The following is a 19,197-nucleotide window of genomic DNA, read 5'->3' on the forward strand; positions in this document are numbered from 1 at the left end:
TCCTGTGCTCTCTGCAGATGCAGAAGCAGGCTGAGTGGGGCTGCTCTGAAGCCAGAGTCCCTCCTCCAGAGTCCCACACTGCTCCCCCACTCCAGCACCTCTGTCCCCGACTGGCAGGCAGCACGTGATGGCAGCGCCAAAGCGCTGCTCTCAGGCACCGTGTGTAGAAAAGACCACAGTCTCAACACTGCTTAGAAGAAAACCAGGCCTGGCGTGTCATGGGACCAAGGATTCTGGAATTTTCAATCACTTTTGAAGAAAGGCCTTTATTTAAAATCAAGTATGTATTCAAAAGAAATGAAGGATTATAACTATGTAGTTTGTGACAGACGGCAAGGAAAGGAGAAAGAAAACATTCTCACAAAGGATGTAGTTGTGTTTCTCAAAACGTGAAACTGTTTTTCTGGTAGGGGCAGCAAAAATCTGGTGAGGGACCCAACTGCAACTTTAAGAAGTCGTTGGCTGGACTGCCTACGTGCTAAGCATTTAAATAGGCACAGAGAATCACTGCTGGGGGCCTGCGTGCAGTTCCGGTCAGAGGTTCCAGGGAGGCCCGTGTGTCTGTGTGTCTCGGTGGCTTCCCACCGGGATCCCCACCTGCCCCACTTGGAACATGTGCCCTCAGCGCAGCCCTGGCCTGGGCACAGCCCCCCACACCTGTCCTAGGAGGACTCTGAGCCCTTTCCTGCAGGGGTGGGGAGTATGGGACGGCTGAGCAGTGCTTCCCTGGCTTCAGAAATCTGGGATCGAGTGGTCCATGGCGTGGTGGAGCAGGGTCGGGGACAACCTAGATACAGCAACGAGGACAGTCACCCAAACTGGCAGCACCTGCTTCTCCTCCCTCCCGGCCTGTGCATCCCCCAGGGGGACCTTCATTTCCATTCCTAAGATTTTCAAGTCCCTTGCAATCACCAGCCACCTGGAAGGGAGTGAAGGGGGGCAGGCTGGTGTGTGCCCTGCGTGAGGCTTGAGGAGGCCGGCTTGGCTAGGAGGTGGGGAGGTGGGGGGTAGGGGCTTGGCTAGGAGGGGGGAGCCTTACTTTTTGACCATGTGCTCATAGATCACGGTAGGGATGATGGTCAAGGTGACAACGTTCCCGGCCATGGCCAGAATCTCTGTGACCGCTTTGTCCTGGAGAGGAAGTGAGGGGACAGTCACCCTGGGGCCAGAGGCACCTCTGCAGAGGAGGGGTCAGCACCCCACCCCGGGACCCTGCTGCCATTAGGGGAGAGTCCCAGGTAAGCAGCCGGGTGAGGCCTCGCTTGAGCAAGACCGAGAGCCCCCCGACCTGAGGATCTCTGTGGTAAAAATGAGCAGGCCTCTCCTCACTCCCCCCTTGGAGGCAAGTCCTGTGGGCCTGACACAGAATAGGCCTCACAAACACTACTTGCCTCCCCTTCCACCGGAGCGCTCCCAACGTCTCACTCACCAAGCCCACATTTTCTATTCCATCTCCCTGACTCAGTCACACTCAAGTTCTGGAAAATTACTATGCAGTGGAGGCCATCGGGGGCATCCATCCACCCGCTGGGCTCCTGTTGGCCAGCCAGACGAGCCGAGCCCTCCAGGGCTCTTTTCCGCTTACACTTTGTTGACCGGTAAAGAGAGAAAGGTCTGCAGACGCCATTCAGACCATGAGGAGAACAGGAAAGGACAAGCCCCTATGCCACGTGGGCCAAACAGACTGAACTCTAAAGCACGGCCACAGCAGAGCTTCCGGCCCTTCACAGAGACTAGTGACCATCCACGCACTTCTAACTTGGTTATGTGCTCAGTTGGTGAGATACAAGATGTGCGAGATGGGACCAGTGACAGCCACACGGTGGAAACAGATCAGCTTTCAGAAGACAAATATCTCAAAATGCGTAACTACACAGGGCCGCTCAGGAAACGGAGAAACCCAGTGAGAGCCTCCGAGCACCACGGTTTGCCGGGGTAACTGGCAAGTTCATCATGATGCCCTGAGCCTTCGGGGAGGAAGAGAGAATCCTTGGCACATTTTAGCATGACTGGTATCCAGAAGAGTTAAGATCAAAGAACTGGAATGCTTTGAAAGGAGTGCGTTTGCAGGTACCCGAGAGGGAAGCTACTCAGAATCGGTGTTGGCCTGTCAACTTCTCAGGCATAAAGGGTTCCCTTTGGATTGTCAAGCCTGATCCCCGAGGGAGGGGAGATATGCAGTAGGAGGGATCACAGACTCACATCAGGAAGAACTTCCTGATCACAATGCTCATGAGCCTCCAGAGCCAGCCTCCAAAGGAGGTGGGGAGACAGTCCAGCATGGGAAGCAGATCTGGGACAGGAATGGCGGGGTGATGGCCCTGGGGAGGGGTGGAGAACTGGCTTAGAAGGCCGTGCCAGCTGCGGAGTGAGATGCCACTGCCCAGGCCACTTCTGCTAGGGGGAGCCCTGGAGCCCTGGCTGCAGGAGGGGATAGGACTCTCCCTCCAAATCACAACCTTGAAGAAGAACCGCTCTCTGTCCAGGCGGCAGCGAGTCAGGATCAAACCACTTTCACTTGTTCAGGGACCAAAAGCCACACGACTCATCATCCTCTGAGGTCCGGTGCCTGAAGGCGCCCACTGCTCAGTCCACATCCGCTAGACCCTGGACCCCTTGCTCCTTCAGGCTTTTTAATGATAAAACACACACACCCTCCAAAGACGAACAGAGGTCAGAAGTGTGTTTCTGGGGGATGCCTGGGTGGCTCCGTGGTTTAGCGTCTGCTTCAGCCCAGGGCACGATCCTGGGGTCCCAGGATCGAGTCCCACATCAGGCTCCGTGCGTGGAGTCTACTTCTCCCTCTGCCTGTGTTTCTGCCTCTCTCTCTCTCTCTCTCTCATGAATAAATAAATAAAATCTTTTTTAAAAATCTAAAAAAAAAAAAAAGAAGTGTGTCTCTGAACAGCAATTTTCCAAGATGTTCCTATTATGGAATGTGAGCCAGTTATGCAAACAGAAGTGCCATGGAGGAGGCAGGTATCCCTGCAAGCAGCAGCCCCCTCCCCGGGCGCCCTGTCCTGATGCACCTCCTGCCTGGACGCACCACCTGCCCAGCTCTCCTCCGGCCTCCTGGTCACTGAGCACTGCCCCATGCTTGGGTGCTCGGCGCTGAGCTCAGAGCTCCACCTCCCTCGTCTTAGCCCACAGCAACCAGAGGGCGAGGGACCCGAGCCCCCGGGGCACGGCAGCCTGCCCGCTCAGAGCCCCCCTCCAGCAGCCGGCTCTCAGCCCCTGAGCTCCGCGGCCGAGCGCAGCCGCTGGCCTACCTTCAGCCCGACCACATTCTGTCCGTTCACCTCGCACACGGACTGCTTGGTGAGGAGCCCGTTGCGGGCCGCAGAACTCCCTCTGACCACAGAGACGACCGTGCCTTTCTTGATGACAAAGCCGACGTGGCCCGTGCTGTCCTTGTGCATGGTGACAGTGCGCTGGAACGGCCTGGCAGGAGAGACCGTGAGCTGGGCCTAGACGTGCCTGGGGCCAGACAGGGAGGCACCGGGGCCCTGGCCACTCACCTGTCCCGAACGACCATGGCGATCTTCTCTGCCGATGCCCTCTTCAGCACCCGGTGTGCTCTGTCCGTGCTCCACCCCGCACAGTCTCGGCCGTCAATCTGCAGGATCTGATCCCCAAAGCGCAGCCCCACAAGAGACGCGGGGCTGTTGGCCTTCACCAGCTGCACAAAGAGCCCCTGGAGGAGGCAGGGCCCTGTGGTCAGCTCCCCATCACATCACTCGGAGCCCAGGTCCCTCCGGCTGCTGTTTGCCTCCTGATCGTCTAGGAGGTGGCAGGACAGCAGTCACTCCATTTTCCTGGGGACAAAATACTCCAGGCCACATAGCCAGGGAGCAGCTGGGTAAGATCTCAACCCTGGCTGGGGGCTGCAGCCCCAGCCCCTGGACTGCATGGCTTCTTACGACGGCACTGGTCCCGCCGGCTTCCACCTTCTGCAGACAGCTGAGCTGCCTGGAAGCCAGATCCCTCTGATGGAGGGGAGGGAGGAGGGGAGACCCCGAGTGGTAGGAGCCCAGGAGGCACAAGTGGAAGGTCCATTCTAGAACCCAGAACCCAGCACTGACCCTGGGGCCTTAGGGGAGGGAGGTTGAGAGGAAGAGCCTCCGCTTGAGGCTGGGTAGGCCTTGGCTCCCCTGCTTGCTCTGCACCTTCCTTACTGTGGACAGGGCCCGCAGGCCCCCTCCCAGGCTAGTGGGCAATACGTGTGGGAGATGCCCCCTCCTCTCCTGCCCAGTCCCCAGCCCTACCTGGTCAATGGCCCTCAGCCGTAGCCCCGTCTTGCCATGCTCATCTTTGCACAGGTAGATCTCGCGCACCCCAGGCTTGATCTCTGCTCGCCGTGTGCCAAGGCTGTTTCCAGACAGCGGTGCCAACAGCTGGCCTGGTGACAGGCCAGAGCCCACCATCTGCAGACACCAGGGGTCTCATAAGGATGGGGAAAGAAAGATGCAGTGGTCCCTGGGCCCTATCCCATCCCCAGATCACACTCTTCTCTCAGGGCCTGTTAGGGTGCATGGCTCCGTGAAGCCACTAGGAGGCATCAAAGCCTATACCCCCTGAAAAACAGCCAGGAAAATGAGGAGAAAGAGAATGGGTGTACAGAAAAGGAATCCTCATTTTGCAAGGCACTTTGGTGTCAGGAGAAGACCCCTTTGAAATCCAATTAAAAATAAAATTTCACAGCAAATAGCAAGCAATTAGGGGGAAAAAGGACTTGATGTGATTTTTGTCTTGAAAAAAATGTAAGCAAAAAGTATAAAAACGAGTGCTTTCCCCCTAAAGCCCAGAACAAGTCAGGATGTCACTCTCACCACTACTCTTAAATGTGGTACTGGAATAACTACCCAGAGCAATAAAGTAATAAAAGGAAATAAAAGGCATACAGATTGTAAAAGAAATAAAATGGTCCCTGTTTGCAGATGATATGATCATCTACTAGGATATTCCCAGGAATCTACAAATAAACTCTTAAAACTAAGTGACTTCAGCAAGGTCACAGGATACAAGATCAACACACAAAAATCAACTGTACTTTTTATACACTAACAGCATACACATGGAAACTGAAATTAAAAGTACACTATCAACTATAATTACTCAAAAATAAAACATAGGAGTAGGTGTACAAAACACATGTAGGACTTGCATACTGAAAACAAAAACAAAAAAGTGGCTGATAAAAGATATCAAAAAATATTTAAATAAATGGAAAGGAATTTTATATTCATGAATTAGAAGAACATGATAAAGCCATCAATTGCCCCAAACTGACATAAAGATTCAATGCCATTTCTATCCACATCTTTACAAGATGTCTTGTAGATGTAGGCAAGGTTAATCTAAACTTTATATGAAAAGACAAAGGAGGGACACCTGGGTGGCTCAGTGGTTGAGCGTCTGCTTTGGGTCAGGGTGTGATCCCAGGGTCCTGGTATCAAGTCCCACATCGGGCTCCCTGAGGGGAGCCTGCTTCTCCCTCTGCCTGTGTCTGTGTCTCTCATGAATAAATAAATAAAATATTTTTTAAAAAGAAAGAAAAGAAAAACTATCCATTGAGAAAATGAACAAAACATACGAAGAGCATTTTACTGAAAAAAATCATAGCTGGTAAACAGCACATGGAAGGACATTGAACATCACTAGCCATGAGGGAAATGCAAATTAAGACCCTGATGAGACATCACGACACACCTATCATAACAGCAAACGTTAGTGAGAAGCTGGCAAAGATGGGAAGAAACTGGAAGAGTGTCGCTGGCAAGAAAATAAAACAGCAGAGCCACTCTTAAAATAGTTTGGCCGTTTCTTTTCAAGATTCAAACATGCATTTATCATACAACCTAGCAACTGTACTCTTGGACATTTATCCCAGAGAAATGAAAACTTATGTCTGTACAAAAGAACTATACAAAAATATCCATAGTAACTTACTTTGTAACAGCCCCAAACTGGAAAAAACTAAAATGACTCTCAATGGATTAAAAAGTCTTTGATGTCCATACCATGGACTACTACTTAGCAACGCAAGGGGATGAACTAAGGGAGCGGGGGTGGGGGGTGGGGGGTGGGGTTGGTGGGGATTAAGGATGCAGGTGATGTATGGAATTGTTAAATCACTGTATTATACACCTAAAACTAATATAACACTGAAAGTTAACTATACTGGAATTAAAATAAAATGAAATAAAAACAAACAAACAAATACGCAAATAAAATGAGATGAGCTATTAATACAGCGAATAACCTGGAAAGGTTTCAAGGGCATTATGCTGAGTGGAAAAAGCCAATCCGAAAAGGCTACACGCAGTAGGATTCCATTTATATAACATTCTGAAACAAAATTATGGAGGCAGAAAACAGACTAGTGGTGGCCAGGGGGTTAGGGATGGTCAGGGGGAGAGAGTGGGCATGACCCCGAAGGGCCGGCCTGAGGGGGACCTTTGTGGGGACGAAACAGTTCGTGCCTTGGTTGCACTGGTACTTGCATGAGTCTATCTATACAGGTGACAAAGTGACACAGGACTACAGACGCTCACTGCACCAACGTAAAATGTCCGTTTTCCTTATCCTGTAGTTCTGCAGCCACTTCCTGCATAACCATTAGGAACACTCGCTGGAGGGTACAGCTTTGTGTGCCCTTCTCTATACTGTCTTTGTGGCTTCCCAGGAGTCCATGATTATTGAAAAATAAAAAGTTAAAAATAAAACTTTTAGCTATAAAAATGAATCCACCTGTCATATTTGTACCAACATTTCAGTGAAATGCACTCACGTCCTCATTACTGGAACGAAGAGAAATTCAGTCAAAGGCTGACAAGGGAAGTATACACCATGGGACTTTCTTTGCTTCCTGTTTGTATTTCACAGCATGACTAAGGGGGTTATTGTGGAGAAACACCCCAGGCCCCACATGTCCCCATCCTGGTGGCCTTTCTCCTGTGAAACCCTCATCTGCCAGTGGCTATGTGTGTGTGTGTGTGTGGGTGGCTGTGGCAGTTTTCATCCTCACTCCCTTCCCTTCATGAAACCCTTCAGCCTCAACAGGACTTGGGGTTGTGCTCTGCCACCAATTTTCACCAGCCTGGGGACAGGACAGCAGACAAGCACGCTGACCAACGGCCCGTGGGGATGCTGGAGCCCACTGGGAGGGGGTCTGGGTGGGCACTGGGTCTCTGAATGAGCGTATTTTCAGGAGGGAATATTTCAGTGTCATGATGTCTCTTGCTCCCCAAAACTATGGAGAGCAGGAATCAAGCAAGCATTGTGGTTTAATTTGGGGACCAGAGCTGGGTGACAAGCTGCTCCCCCTCTCGGCTCTGCCATCCAGGCAACAGCTCTCAAGGCACAGGCGCTCCTACATTAGATGCCTCCAGGCTCAGGCTGGGTTTAACGCCTCCCTTCTCATCCAGCAGCCTGAAGCCAGAGGTCAAGGGGCAGGCAGTGGTCCTCCAGCTCTGCCCAAGACTGCAGGAAACCCCACAGCACTTTTAATGACGGGTCAAAATGAGAAGTGCCATCAAGAAACAGAGCCGCAGGCACGCCAGGGAGCAGGAGCTTCCAGTCTGTGCAAACGGCGAAACCAAGGAGGGCAAGTTGGAACATTTCTGTGCCCACATCAGGCACGAGAAGAATACCTACACCAGCACCTTCTGGAATCTGAAGCAGGTTCTGCTGGACTTCTTGGCTGGAGAGGGAAAGACCCATATAATTTTCCAAGTCTGCCAGGCTTGGGTACAAAACTGATGGGAAGGGAAGGGAAGGGAAGGGAAGGGAAGGGAAGGGAAGGGAAGGGAAGGGAAGGGAAGGGAAGGGAAGGAAGAGGAGAGGTGTTACTCAGGGGTGCATGCTTGGCCACGCCTGCCTGGCTCCCCCGTGTCACTCAGCTGTATTAATAAACAGGGCCCAGGGACACTGTTTACTCCTGAGAGGGCAAGGGAACACTCGCTGGTGATGTGGGTTCTCCCCTCAGGAGGGCTGAGGGGCAGTGATCTCGCCAGGAGCAGCCTGGGACACAGAATCCCTCACGTACGTACCACTTGGCTGTTCAACGCAACAGACTTTATTTGGCACCAGCCAGACATGCGACACCAAGCACAGAGCTGGTGCTGGGGACGTGAGGCCCCGGGTCCTAGGAAATCCACGGGATGGGGGGCAGCCGGGCTGTGGGAGGCAGGCATCTGACCCCAGGGCAGCTCCCAGGAAAAATGCACAGTGAGGAGGGAAAGAGTGGGCCTGTGGTCAAGGTAGCTGCCACAGCACCTGGATCAGGACTGCCATCATCTCGGGGGCCACCACAAACATCCCGGTCTCCTCACTTGGCCATAGAAGTTAGTCCCACATCAGAGGATTTGGTGTTCTCACTAAGCCACAGAATTCTCAGGGTCCCCCTCAGAGGGTTCTGGTGGGGGTAAAATGTGCAGGAAGCCCACAGCAGGGCGGCAGGCAAGAGGCAGTGCTTGCAAGTGGCCACAAGAGGTCACTGTCAGTCAGGAGCACCCCACCCCGGCTCACTCACCTGAAGGTTGGGAGACTGGCAGGGCGGGCATCCTGGCTGCAGCTCTGGCCTGGGCCTGGGGAGAGGTGAGGTGCACTGATCAGCTGTGGCCAGGACCCTCAGACCTTGGAGCTTGGGGTTCCCTGAGGCTGAGGGTCAGGGCCTTAATTATGCTGGCAGGCCTAAGGTGGGGGGGGCATCCAACGAAACTCGGAGATGTGTAAATGTGGTCTCTGCAGATGTCCATGTTTCTGGGGAAGGTTCTCCCTGTAGCCCACATCCCACCAAATGTCATGCCCCACTTGCTACGGGAGGCAGCCAGAACATCAAGACCCACCTCCCAATGAAATTCTCAGTCAACAAGTCCCAAATTCTCAAAACCCACTGGAACTGCTGGTGGATGAAAGGAAGAAGGGGCTTCTGGGGATGAGCAGGCCACATGCCACGCCCAAGGGGTCTACTCTGGAAGCCTGTCTACAGTGTGGCGTCTACTTGAACGGGGATGGAGGAAGTGCTGGGACGCACAGGCCTATCTGCAGCAGCAGCCTTCTCCTTGGCCTTGGCCTTCTCCACTCCTGCTGTAACTCCACTGCCTTAGCCTCCTGTCCACCAGCAGGCCCTGCAGTGGTGACCTGCAGCACCCAGCACCTTTCAAGACAAGCCTCCCTTACTCACCCTGGGGCAATCACAAAGGGCCCACAAGGGCCTAGACTAACACATGCCTAGTGGCTTACCTGAATGGCTTGGTCCATCTTCAGGTCCTCCAGAGACGGGTACAGGGTAGACATGGCTGTTCCTCAGAACACCCTTCAGGGCACAGACAGTGAGGAGGGGTGAGGGGTGAGAGGAAGCATAGATGTCTGCCTCCCGTCCATGGGTGCCACTCAGGACTCTCAGGATAAGAGACATATCAGGAAGGTATCATGCCCAGTTTGGAGATGGGGGAGCTGAGTCTGAACCCAAATCTGTTTTGTTCCCAAGCCCATATCTCCACCCTTGCAAAATTCCATCCCACCTGTTCAACTGACTCTGGGCTTCAGACCCCAGACCCAGGGGACCACCCAGGACACGCTGGCCAGGAAGAGCAGGAGTTTCAAAGGTCAGGTGGGTTGAGGGGGTCTGGTTACTCAAGACCCAAATTCATTCCAGCAAGTTCATAGTGAGCATCTGCTGCATACAGCATCATCCCACAACTGCACAGAATTCCAGGGGTCTTAATTACAATAGAAAGGCAGCAGGTCATTTTGAATCCCTCCCTCACGGCCACATCCCTGTTCCCCTCTGAGTATTTGAGCTCCTACTGTATCCCACCCATTTCCAGCCTTGATTTTAGCCTAGGCTTCCACTCCTCTCCTTGTAAAGCTCCGAGCTTCGTAAATGCAGTGTCTTGAGTTTTGCATTTAGACAACTAATTTGAATGTATGAAGTACTCTGCAAGGTCAAATAAAATCTGTTTGCATCTGGCCTGTGAGCCACCAGTTCCAATCTCTGGAGGAAACAGAAGTCTGTGGGGACCACTTTAGAGAATATGGGCTAGATACTGGGAGTAGTGGTGAGCCATCGGGGGGGGGGGGATTTAAGCAGGGCTAAGACATCCCAGGCTCATGCAGAAGGGCCTATGGACTTCCACCTGGAGAACAACAAGAGAGGAGGTAAGACCTATTGGAGGATGTTGGAGGGCCTGGGGAGGGACAGGAAGATGATGGAGGTCTGCACACAACATGGGGGTTAGGGGTGGGATGTGAGAGAGGAGAGATTTGATGGCAAGTTAGAAGTAATGGTATGCTGGGGAAGGGTTGTCAAAGCAGCAGGTACAGAGGAAGAAGGAACAGTGATGGATGACGATGACCTTGGCCCCTGTGGGTCCCTCAGGGGAGATGCTCAGAGCATCCGGACCTGGCAGGGCTGGAGTCCCTTCACCCCTGGCACAGCCCACTCAGTTCCCTGTGACCACCCAGGCACTCCTTTTTTGTGTACACCTGCTCTGATGTCCTAAGGGTACCCACCTTCCTAGGATGGAAATGAGGACCAGAGGTCCCAAATGTATTTCATTCACCTCTCAGTCTTGTTTTTTATTTTTTTCAAATTTGAATTAGTGCAAATATTTTAAAGTCTGGGAATAAAACAGTCCTCACTTCTAATTTGTATTGAAAAAAAAGTCAAAACATTTGGCAATGCAAGAGCAAGAATCATGCACAGCAACACCCAGTCCAGGCTGAGTTGCAGCCAGCCTCTTAGATGGTGCTGCCTATGCTTTCCCAGTCCTCAAAGTACCCAAGCCAGCAATTTATGTCACGTGCTTGGCTCTTTGAAGCAGGCGGCACCGGATCCTTGCCCTAGTCTGGTCTTTGTGGCAGAAATGATCACCTCAGGAGTAGAGAGACTGTCCTAGGGGAAAGGGGGACTGGCTCTGACCTCCTTTAGACCATCTGGGGGAAAGAGACCCCTTTGCCTGTGGCCTTCCCCACTGTGCACATACTCTGGGATATTTTTATCTTGGGACAGTCCTCAGCAGGTGACATCTGCCAAAACACGCCCTGTTACCAGGATCATGCATGAAGAGCATATGTGAAAATGAGAGGCCAACCCTGCCCGGCTTTTTCTAACACTGAAGCAGCACAGCAGTTATTAGATTTTTTATTATTATTATTTTTTTATTCATGATAGACATAGAGAGAGAGAGGCAGAGACACAAGAGGAGGGAGAAGCAGGCTCCATGCAGGAAGCCCGACACGGGACTTGATCCCGGGACTCCAGGATCGCGCCCCGGGTCAAAGGCAGGCGCTAAATCGTTGAGCCCCCCAGGGATCCCCCAGCACAGCAGTTATATTTTCAGTGGCTGCCCTCTGAGACAGCAGAATCAGAGCTCCACTTCCTGGAAACCACTCCCAGGCCAGAACCACACAACACTTTCTCTGCATCTGGGACCTTTACCACCTCCACCTCTGAGGCCCCACTCAGTTTTACTGAGCTCTGGGCAGAATTAGGAGGCAGGTATTCCCCTACCTTTTAACAGTTTATGATCTAGTGGGGAATGGCTCCCAGCCAGCAAATATGCTGTGCCTCATCCAATCATCGGTCTACCCACTTGTAGCATTTGAGTATCTACCACGCGCCAGGGGCCCTGGACCTGTTTCAGCCATCCCGGGCCCTCTGCTTGGCACACCACCCTTCCCTGGGTGGTGCTCTTTGAGGTTTAGTTCAAATGCTGTTTCTTGGGTTGCCTTTTTCAGGCCATTGGACCCCCCCACCCCCACCCACCCCCACCCCCGCTAGTTGGTTGGATCTTCTTGTGCTCCATCCCTGACTTGTGCTGCCTCTGCTGTCGAGCTACTTACCATATTACACGATCAACATACTGGACCCCGCCTCACAAAGACAGGGAGGGGCCGTGTCCCCTTCACCACACACTAGGCCTCCCCACCACAATAACGGCAAATATGCATGGTGATAAAAATAGTTAAATCTGAATAAATCAGTGGTTTTCCGAGAACAGATTGGAAATTCTGTAGGCATTTTTGGGTGTCAGAAGACTGTGGGGGAGGGATCCCTGGGTGGCGCAGCAGTTTAGCGCCTGCCTTTGGCCCAGGGCGCGATCCTGGAGACCCGGGATCCAGTCCCACGTCGGGCTCCCGGTGCATGGAGCCTGCTTCTCCCTCTGCCTGTGTCTCTGCCTCTCTCTCTCTCTGTGTGTGTGACTATCATAAATAAATAAAAAATTAAAAAAAAAAAGACTGTGGGGGACATCACGAACACTCAGGGCACAGGCCGCAGAGATCTGGGCCTCTGGTAATGGACCCGCAGACCATTCGCAACAAACCGTCCTCTGTCCTGTGCAACTTTGCAGTGTCCTCCCAAACCTTCATGCGGGCATCGAGCCTGCTTATAACCTGTGTTGTGGGTTTTTTTTTTTAATAACCTGTTTTATATACAAACACAGCGTTTCCTGGTTTTAATGCGCAAGAAATGCATGTACCAGGTTAGTCAAGGGCGGCTGCAGCGCCAAGCCCTCCCACGGCTGCGGAGACCCGGACGCGGCCCTCCCTGCGCGCCTGCACGCGGCTGTCACACTTACTCCACACCTGTTTACAAATACTTGGCCTTTGACTGGAGACGTCAAACCGAACTGGCGGAAACTTTTCCGTCGAATACGGTCTTAAACCCAGACGCACGCGTTCTGAGTAAGGCACCAACACGATCTGGCGTCATGCAGCTCCAGCTCTGGCAAACGGAAGGGCCCAAGCTTCTGCTATGAACTACCTTCCTCGCCCGTGCTCCGCCTTTATGATGAAGTCGGAGCATCCTGCTGGCTGGCCCGCCAGGACCAGGAACCACCGGTTCCGGACGAACCCGCCTCCTCCCTCGGCCTCAACTTCCCCGCTTTGCGCAGCCAGGCACCAAGTCCACGCCCCGGGGGCCGGGGCACGGGCCGCCAGGGCCTGCTCTTCACCCCAGGCCCGTCCCCCAGCCCGCTGGACGGCGCAAAGATCCGCAATCCCGCTCTGAGATCCCTTCTGATCCCCTCAGATCCCGCTCTGAGGCCCCTTCGCTGCCACCCCCGCCGGGACCAACGCCTCCCGGCGGCTCGGGGCTAGGCGCCTGCGCAGAGAGCCCGCCGCGTCGCTGGGGCGCGCTGCGGCGTCTAGGACGCATGCGTCCCCCACCCCAGGGCTGCGCGCCGCGAAGGGCGGCTCCCAGGCTGCCCCGCGGTAGCGGGGTCGAGCATGGCGGCTCCCTGGCCGCTCGGGCTGTCAGCCGGCTGGGCTGTTAGAATTCAGCCTGCCTCTCGCTTTCTCCAGGTGCCCATGGCCGGTGCCGGCACCCACAAAAAGAAATCAGGTAAAGCTGCAGAGTAAGGGATGGAAAAGCTCGATCGGACCCCTCGCCCCCTCTTTACGGGACTGGAGGCCGCGCAGAGCCGATCGAGCTTTAAAGGGACGAGTGTGTCCCCCCCCCCGCCCCCCGCCAAGCTCTTGACCCCATTTACGGGCCATTTACGGCCTGCGGAGGAGGGAGAGTGCGGGGGACCCTTGGAAAGGCAGCGGTGGGAGGGGAGGAGGGTGTAGGGACGCCTGCGCTCCCCGTTGCCTGCTGCTGGAATGGAATCCCGCCGTCGCTAAGGCTTCCGAAGCGCTTTCAGTTCCCGAGTGTTCCCTCCCCACTGTGACGTCACTGGGCGTCCCTCCAGGTTGTGTTTTGCCGGGCTGACTTCTGACCAGGTGCCCCCGCTCCACCAAGATCCCGCGGGGGTCCCACCGGCGAGTAGCTGAGTGATCGCACCCCGCTACCGAGGGTGGGGGCCTCGTGGTCGGCCGGGCAGATCGCGAACCACAGCAGAATCGGGTGTCCTCCGATTCTGAACAAGGGCTTCAGGCAGGCTGGCTTTCGGGGTGCAGGATAAAAGACCAGGGTGACCAAGGAAAGCCTCTTGGAGGAAGGAAGTGGATGAGCCGTGTGCTACTCCAGGGTTACGCAGGTTCTCCAAACTGAACTTTTTTTCCCCTAGCATTGCTTCCCCTCTGCACCTGCCCCACCAAGTCCACCCCCTGGTCTGAGCCAGAAATCTGGAAGTTAACGTTAACTCCTGCTCTTGAAGCCATACCCAGCTCTCGCCCTCAGCATAAATCTCCAAACTTCAACTTGGCATTCAAATCTTCATGACCTAACTCCTGAGGGTACCATCTACAGTCACACTTCCTCACTTTTCCACACTCACCCTGCATTTCATTCATTCCAGACTGCCTGCTGACACTAGAACTCACCCTCCTGGTTCATGCCTCCCTGCCTTTTCAGGTACCTGTCCCTCTATCTTGAAGGCCATTCATGCCTTCTCTCTCCCTCTTCTTCATCTGGTGAACTGTTCCCTTGAGTTCTAAGCTTTTCCCCAAATCCCCCCCACACACACACAGAATTAGGCAAACCTCCCTTCTCTAGACCCCAGAACCTCATATTCACCTATTCACCATTCATTCCACTAATGTTTATTAAGTTCCTCTTGTGAGCAAGGTCTTCTACATTCCCTAGGATTGGATTTCCTCTGTGTTGTGTTTGTTTGCCTGTCTCCCCACTGCTGAGCCCAGTGTTTGGCACATGGCAGGCGTCCCAAGTTACTGTTTCTTAAAGGACTGGGAAAGCAAGACACAGAAGGGAAAGCCCCAAAAAAGTCCTTTGAAGAGAAGCTCTGGACCTAGAAAGGGAGGAAAAAACCCGCTGCCCTAATGAGGTAGACTACAAGGCTGGCTCCTCCAGTCTGACAATGGAAGAGTTCGCTTAGCTGAGTGCTGGCTTCCTGCAATTAATTGGCTCCTGTGAAAGGAAAATAACCCATCTCTCAAAGGAATATTCCTTTACTTTGCACTTTACAGAATTTCCATCCCTGAGCTTCTGTACTTTTTGATACAAGCAAGAACACCACCCACTGCAATCCAGCAGTCATGTCCTGGGAGATCAGCAGGGCTGAAAGGGGTCATCAGTTCTCATCTTTGGATTTTGGAACACCTTGTTCCAAAGAGAGCTGAAACTATGGGACTCCTACTTGTTCCTGTGGACAACTCATCCATCCTTCAGAAGACAGTGTGTGCGGGAGGGAAGCGTGGGTTAGAGTGTCAGAGGAATAGCTCCTGGAAGGCCAGATTAGCCTAGTTTGTGGTGGGTTAGAAAGAAGAGGCTGTTGCTAGGCCACCAGCATGTACCCCCCACCCTCCTCCTCAGGGCTGTACTGCCTGCTGGAGGAAGGCTGTGAACGTCATTAGGGAATGCAGATGCTCTTGATTGCAGGCCCCTGGGAGGCAGGCAGGACTGGGTTTAGACTGCTGCCTCTAATTTGTGAAAGCAAACATGGACAAGTCCCCTTTGACTGTCATTTCTTCCTTTGTGATATGGGTAACAGTACTTGTATCACAGAGTTATTGTGGAGTTTTAAAGATCCTTAGGAACTAAGATATGTATGAAGCACACTTAGCTCTGTACCTAGCACATAAGACATGCAATCATCGTTAGCTATTCATTCAGGACATTTACTGAGTGCCCAAGTCCCTGTGCTGTTCTAGGTACTGAGGCAGTGAGCAAAAGGAAAATCTGTCCTTGAGTGTTTCTTTCTAGCTGGATAAGTGTGTTTGCTGTGTTAGGTGGTAGGGAATAATGAGGAGAAAAATAAAGCAGGATGGAGGGTAGAGTGTTGAGAGGTCCAGAAGGGTCTCACTGTGGAGTGGGAGTGATGAGTGACTTTTATAAAAGCCTAAACGGTTGGGAAGAGCATCAAGGCTGAGGGCATGAGGTCGGGGTGCCTCTTGTTCAGAGAACATCTGGCCGGTGAGACCAGAGTCTCATTCAGATGGAGAGCCAGTGGTGAGGAGGTTGGAGAGGGTGTGGTCAGGTTCCCAGGGGGCCATGGCCAGGATTTGGCATTTACTCTGCTGAGATGGGAGCCACTGGAGAATGTTGAGCAGCAGAGTGACATGGTCCAACCTAACATTTTGACAGTCCCCTTTGGCTAACATTTGGTAAACAGACCAGAGGGACAACGGTGGACACAAGGAACCCCAGTGAGCAGTGATAGTGGTGTTAAAATTGTTATTAGTTTGGAAATCGAAAATGTAAAACAAAGAAAAACTATTTAAAAACAAAAACAATTCTTTTGGTTAGTTTGGGCTGCCATATGTAACGAGCCAGTGCAGTGAGTGTCTTCCTAGCACACAGCAGCCTTGTCTGAAGCTCCATTTTCTGAGGCTCTGCTGTGTGGAGGGCACAGGCTGTCCCCCTTGGTTCCATTCATTAGCTCACTCAGTTCTCCCAACTGTGGGGATGTTTCCAGTGTCCACATGAGGAAACCAGTTCTGAGGGAGGTCAAACCACTGGCCAGTTCCTCAGCAGGTTCTTCCCGCTGTGATAGGGTAGTTGGTAGAAAGAGCTTCAGGCAGAAAAATAAGTAGCAGAAACTGAGGCATAGACTCCAGGTTCCCTGTGGAAATCCACTCCTTGCCTGGCCCTCCAAAGGCCCCTTCAGGGAGCAGGGTATGGGCCGTGTCTCCTGAGCATTGTCCTGGAGCTCGGAGGGAGCCTGCAGCCTTCATGGTGTCCGGCTGCAGCTCACTCAGCACTCAAACCTGACCCAGGGCTGGGGTCAGAGAAGGAGACCCCAGTTCACACCAGAGGGAGCCACCTTGAAAGAAACCACCTGGGAGGTCCCAGAAGGGTCAGGACAGGACACACCGCACAAGAGCCAGCCTCACTGGCTCCAGTCCCAGTCAATAGGCCCCAGCTCTTACCTGCTGGCCAGGTGCTGCTGAGCGTCCTTTTCCAGCCACTGCTGAGAGAGTCTGTTCACCTCCGGGAAGGTGGTGGCCCTTGACCCAGTCAGGTGCCGGCTTTGGGAAGGGTGGTGCCCGCCCCCCCCCCCAGTCAGCTGATGCACCCGGATGGACCTAGGTAAAAGCCCTGTGAGTGTATAAACAAAGCAAGTCACTAGGCCCAGAGGAGGGCTTTGGCCTTAGTCAAGATGTGAAGGTGAGGCCACGGGTTAGGGACACACAGCTGCTGTAAGGAGGGATAGTAACTGAGACTTCTTGACCTTGAGGAAATCAGATTTGGTTTGGACATCCAGTCCTGTGGAACTTGAGGACAGTTTGATGGACATCCAAGGTCTTACAAAATGGCCATAACGTGTGACCCATCATTGCCCTTCTAGGAATGCATCCCAGTGAACAAGAAGGCATTGAGATCCCAGAGCCCAGGAAGATTAGATTGGTTGTCTCCAGGAAGAGGAACTAAGGGGCTGTGTACTAGGTGGAGTGGGGGAGGGGTTATGGTACACTTTTGGTACCTCTTAAATTTTGAAGAATTTGAATGTATTACCTATCCCCCCCAATAATCAAAGAAAATTAAACAGAAAAGGAGGAGGAATTGAATTTAGGTCCTGGTGGGTTTGGTTGAACATAAGTGCCTGTCACACTTGGTGCCTCGGGAGGGACTGGGGACCTGTGTTTGGGGTAGTCCCATGAGGAATGATGCAGGGCACCCGCCCAGGGTGGGGTGAGTATCGAGACTGCTCACCTGGCCGGGCAGGTGCACGTCATAGTCCCCATGACGAGCCTGGGCAGAGTTGCACTAGCCTTGGGCATCACGTCCTGACTGGGGGCCCAGGTGGCGTTCAGCCCCGGGGAGGAGACACCACCAGCCTCCACGGAGCTTACAGCCAAGAGTCCTACCCAGGAAACCTGACAGGAACAACAGTGAGAAAGGCAGTTGCCACTAATTGAGCACTCACTGCCCTGTGTGCTGTGAAGGCCTCTCAATGGCCATATCCTCCCTGCTAAGTAGGTGGGAGAAGCAAAGTTCCTCTCAAGTTACACAGCTGGAAGGTGGCTCCAAGGTCATGTTTTCTCTTCAGTGAGGCTAATGCACTGGAGGTTGAGCCATATGGGCCTGAAGCAGGGAGTAAACCATGGGTGATGATCCATCTGAGGCCAAAGAAAAGTAGAAAATAGTGATGCTAATGGAACCACGTGACTCCCTCTCCCCACACACCTTAGTTCACTCAGTCATGGTCTGAAAGGGCCTTTGGGAGAAGACGGAGAAGGAAACCAGCCCAGAAGAGTAAGAGACCTGCCGGTGGTCTCACGGCATGTCAGCACAGAGGTGGGACTCCTACTCCCCAAACCACCACCCCCATTCCACGATGTCCTAGCACCTCCCCTCTCTCACTCCCCCCCCCCACCCCGCATCCTGGCCACCCAGGAGGATCTTTCATGGGCATGCCCCTCCTCAAAGTCTCCAGTTGCTCCCTACCCAAGGGTCAGGACTAAACTCCCAGGCCTGACATAGGGCCTCTGTGGCCTGTCCCCATTACTGTCTTTTCAGGTGGAGTCTACCCCCACCTCACACTTCCATCCCCTTGCCTGCCTGCTACTTCTGAAATGCCTCCCCTGCCCCCCACCAGACCTCTGAGCTCCTCTTCCAGGAAGGCACCCTGGTCATCCCCATCTATCTGGCCTCCCCAGCCTCTGACCTCTGGATCTGACTATCCTCTTCTGTGTACATCAGTCTGCCAGTTAGACCCGAAGTTGCACTGGCAAGGCTTAGTTATTAGATGGGCAGTGGCCATTTTCAAAATAAAAATTGGAACTTGTGCTCCAACCAGGATATATTTCTGCTGCGTTCCACATTTGTTTGAGCAATCCTCAGAAGTCTGAGACATGGTTATCCACTAGGCAGTTTACACTCAGAAACTCCCTAGGATTGCCCCGGGGCACCTGAGTAATCAGCCACTACCTCACTCCCCTTCCCACTGAGCCCAGAGATGGCTCAGGATCCTCTCCCAATAATGTTTCAGACAGCTACTGCCACTTGGATTTGGCCTGTGGAAGGACACCTGAACCATCTGGAATGGGCACTCCCTGAGGGCAGGGGCTCGGCTGCATGGTCCTTGTCCCTAAGGCCTAGCACCGAGGCCTGGCCCATAGTGGGATCTCGTGTTTGCTGAATGAACAAATGCCCCTCCTGGTAAACGCAGTGGCTCACTTTTATTTAGAAGATGGTCCGTTCTGGGGCATCAGATCCAAAGCCGGGGCCTGCGACGTAGCACATTTCGTACACCTCTCTGAGCTTCCATTTCCACACCAGATGGGAGTACTGGTAGCTGCTTTCTGGGCTCATCCTGAGGGTGAGATGAAGGAAGCCTGGGCAGA

At 53.2% G+C, this 19,197-nt stretch overlaps 1 protein-coding gene across 5 annotated transcripts; it reads right to left on the reverse strand.

The window, feature by feature from the left end:
• Positions 1–250: 250 nt before the first annotated feature.
• SDCBP2 (syndecan binding protein 2) lies at positions 251–18,607 on the reverse strand. 5 transcript variants are annotated; one of them, XM_055304570.1, is made up of 9 exons: positions 16,780–18,607; positions 9,247–9,319; positions 8,534–8,588; positions 7,657–7,757; positions 4,266–4,424; positions 3,519–3,694; positions 3,270–3,441; positions 1,040–1,131; positions 251–787 (listed from the first exon to the last, which is right to left on the reverse strand). In XM_055304570.1, exons 2-9 carry the CDS (start codon positions 9,298–9,300, stop codon positions 733–735), a joined length of 864 nt encoding a protein of 287 aa, XP_055160545.1. In that variant the 5' UTR covers positions 9,301–9,319; positions 16,780–18,607; the 3' UTR covers positions 251–732. The 5 variants fall into 5 exon arrangements, with proteins under 5 accessions (XP_055160545.1, XP_055160554.1, XP_055160562.1 ...); XM_055304579.1 differs by lacking the exon at positions 16,780–18,607 and adding an exon at positions 12,595–13,141; XM_055304587.1 differs by lacking the exon at positions 16,780–18,607 and adding an exon at positions 12,588–13,141.
• Positions 18,608–19,197: the final 590 nt, after the last annotated feature.

Source organism: Nyctereutes procyonoides, unplaced genomic scaffold, assembly GCF_905146905.1.
Source record: "Nyctereutes procyonoides isolate TBG_1078 unplaced genomic scaffold, NYPRO_anot_genome, whole genome shotgun sequence".
Lineage (NCBI taxonomy): Eukaryota > Metazoa > Chordata > Mammalia > Carnivora > Canidae > Nyctereutes > Nyctereutes procyonoides.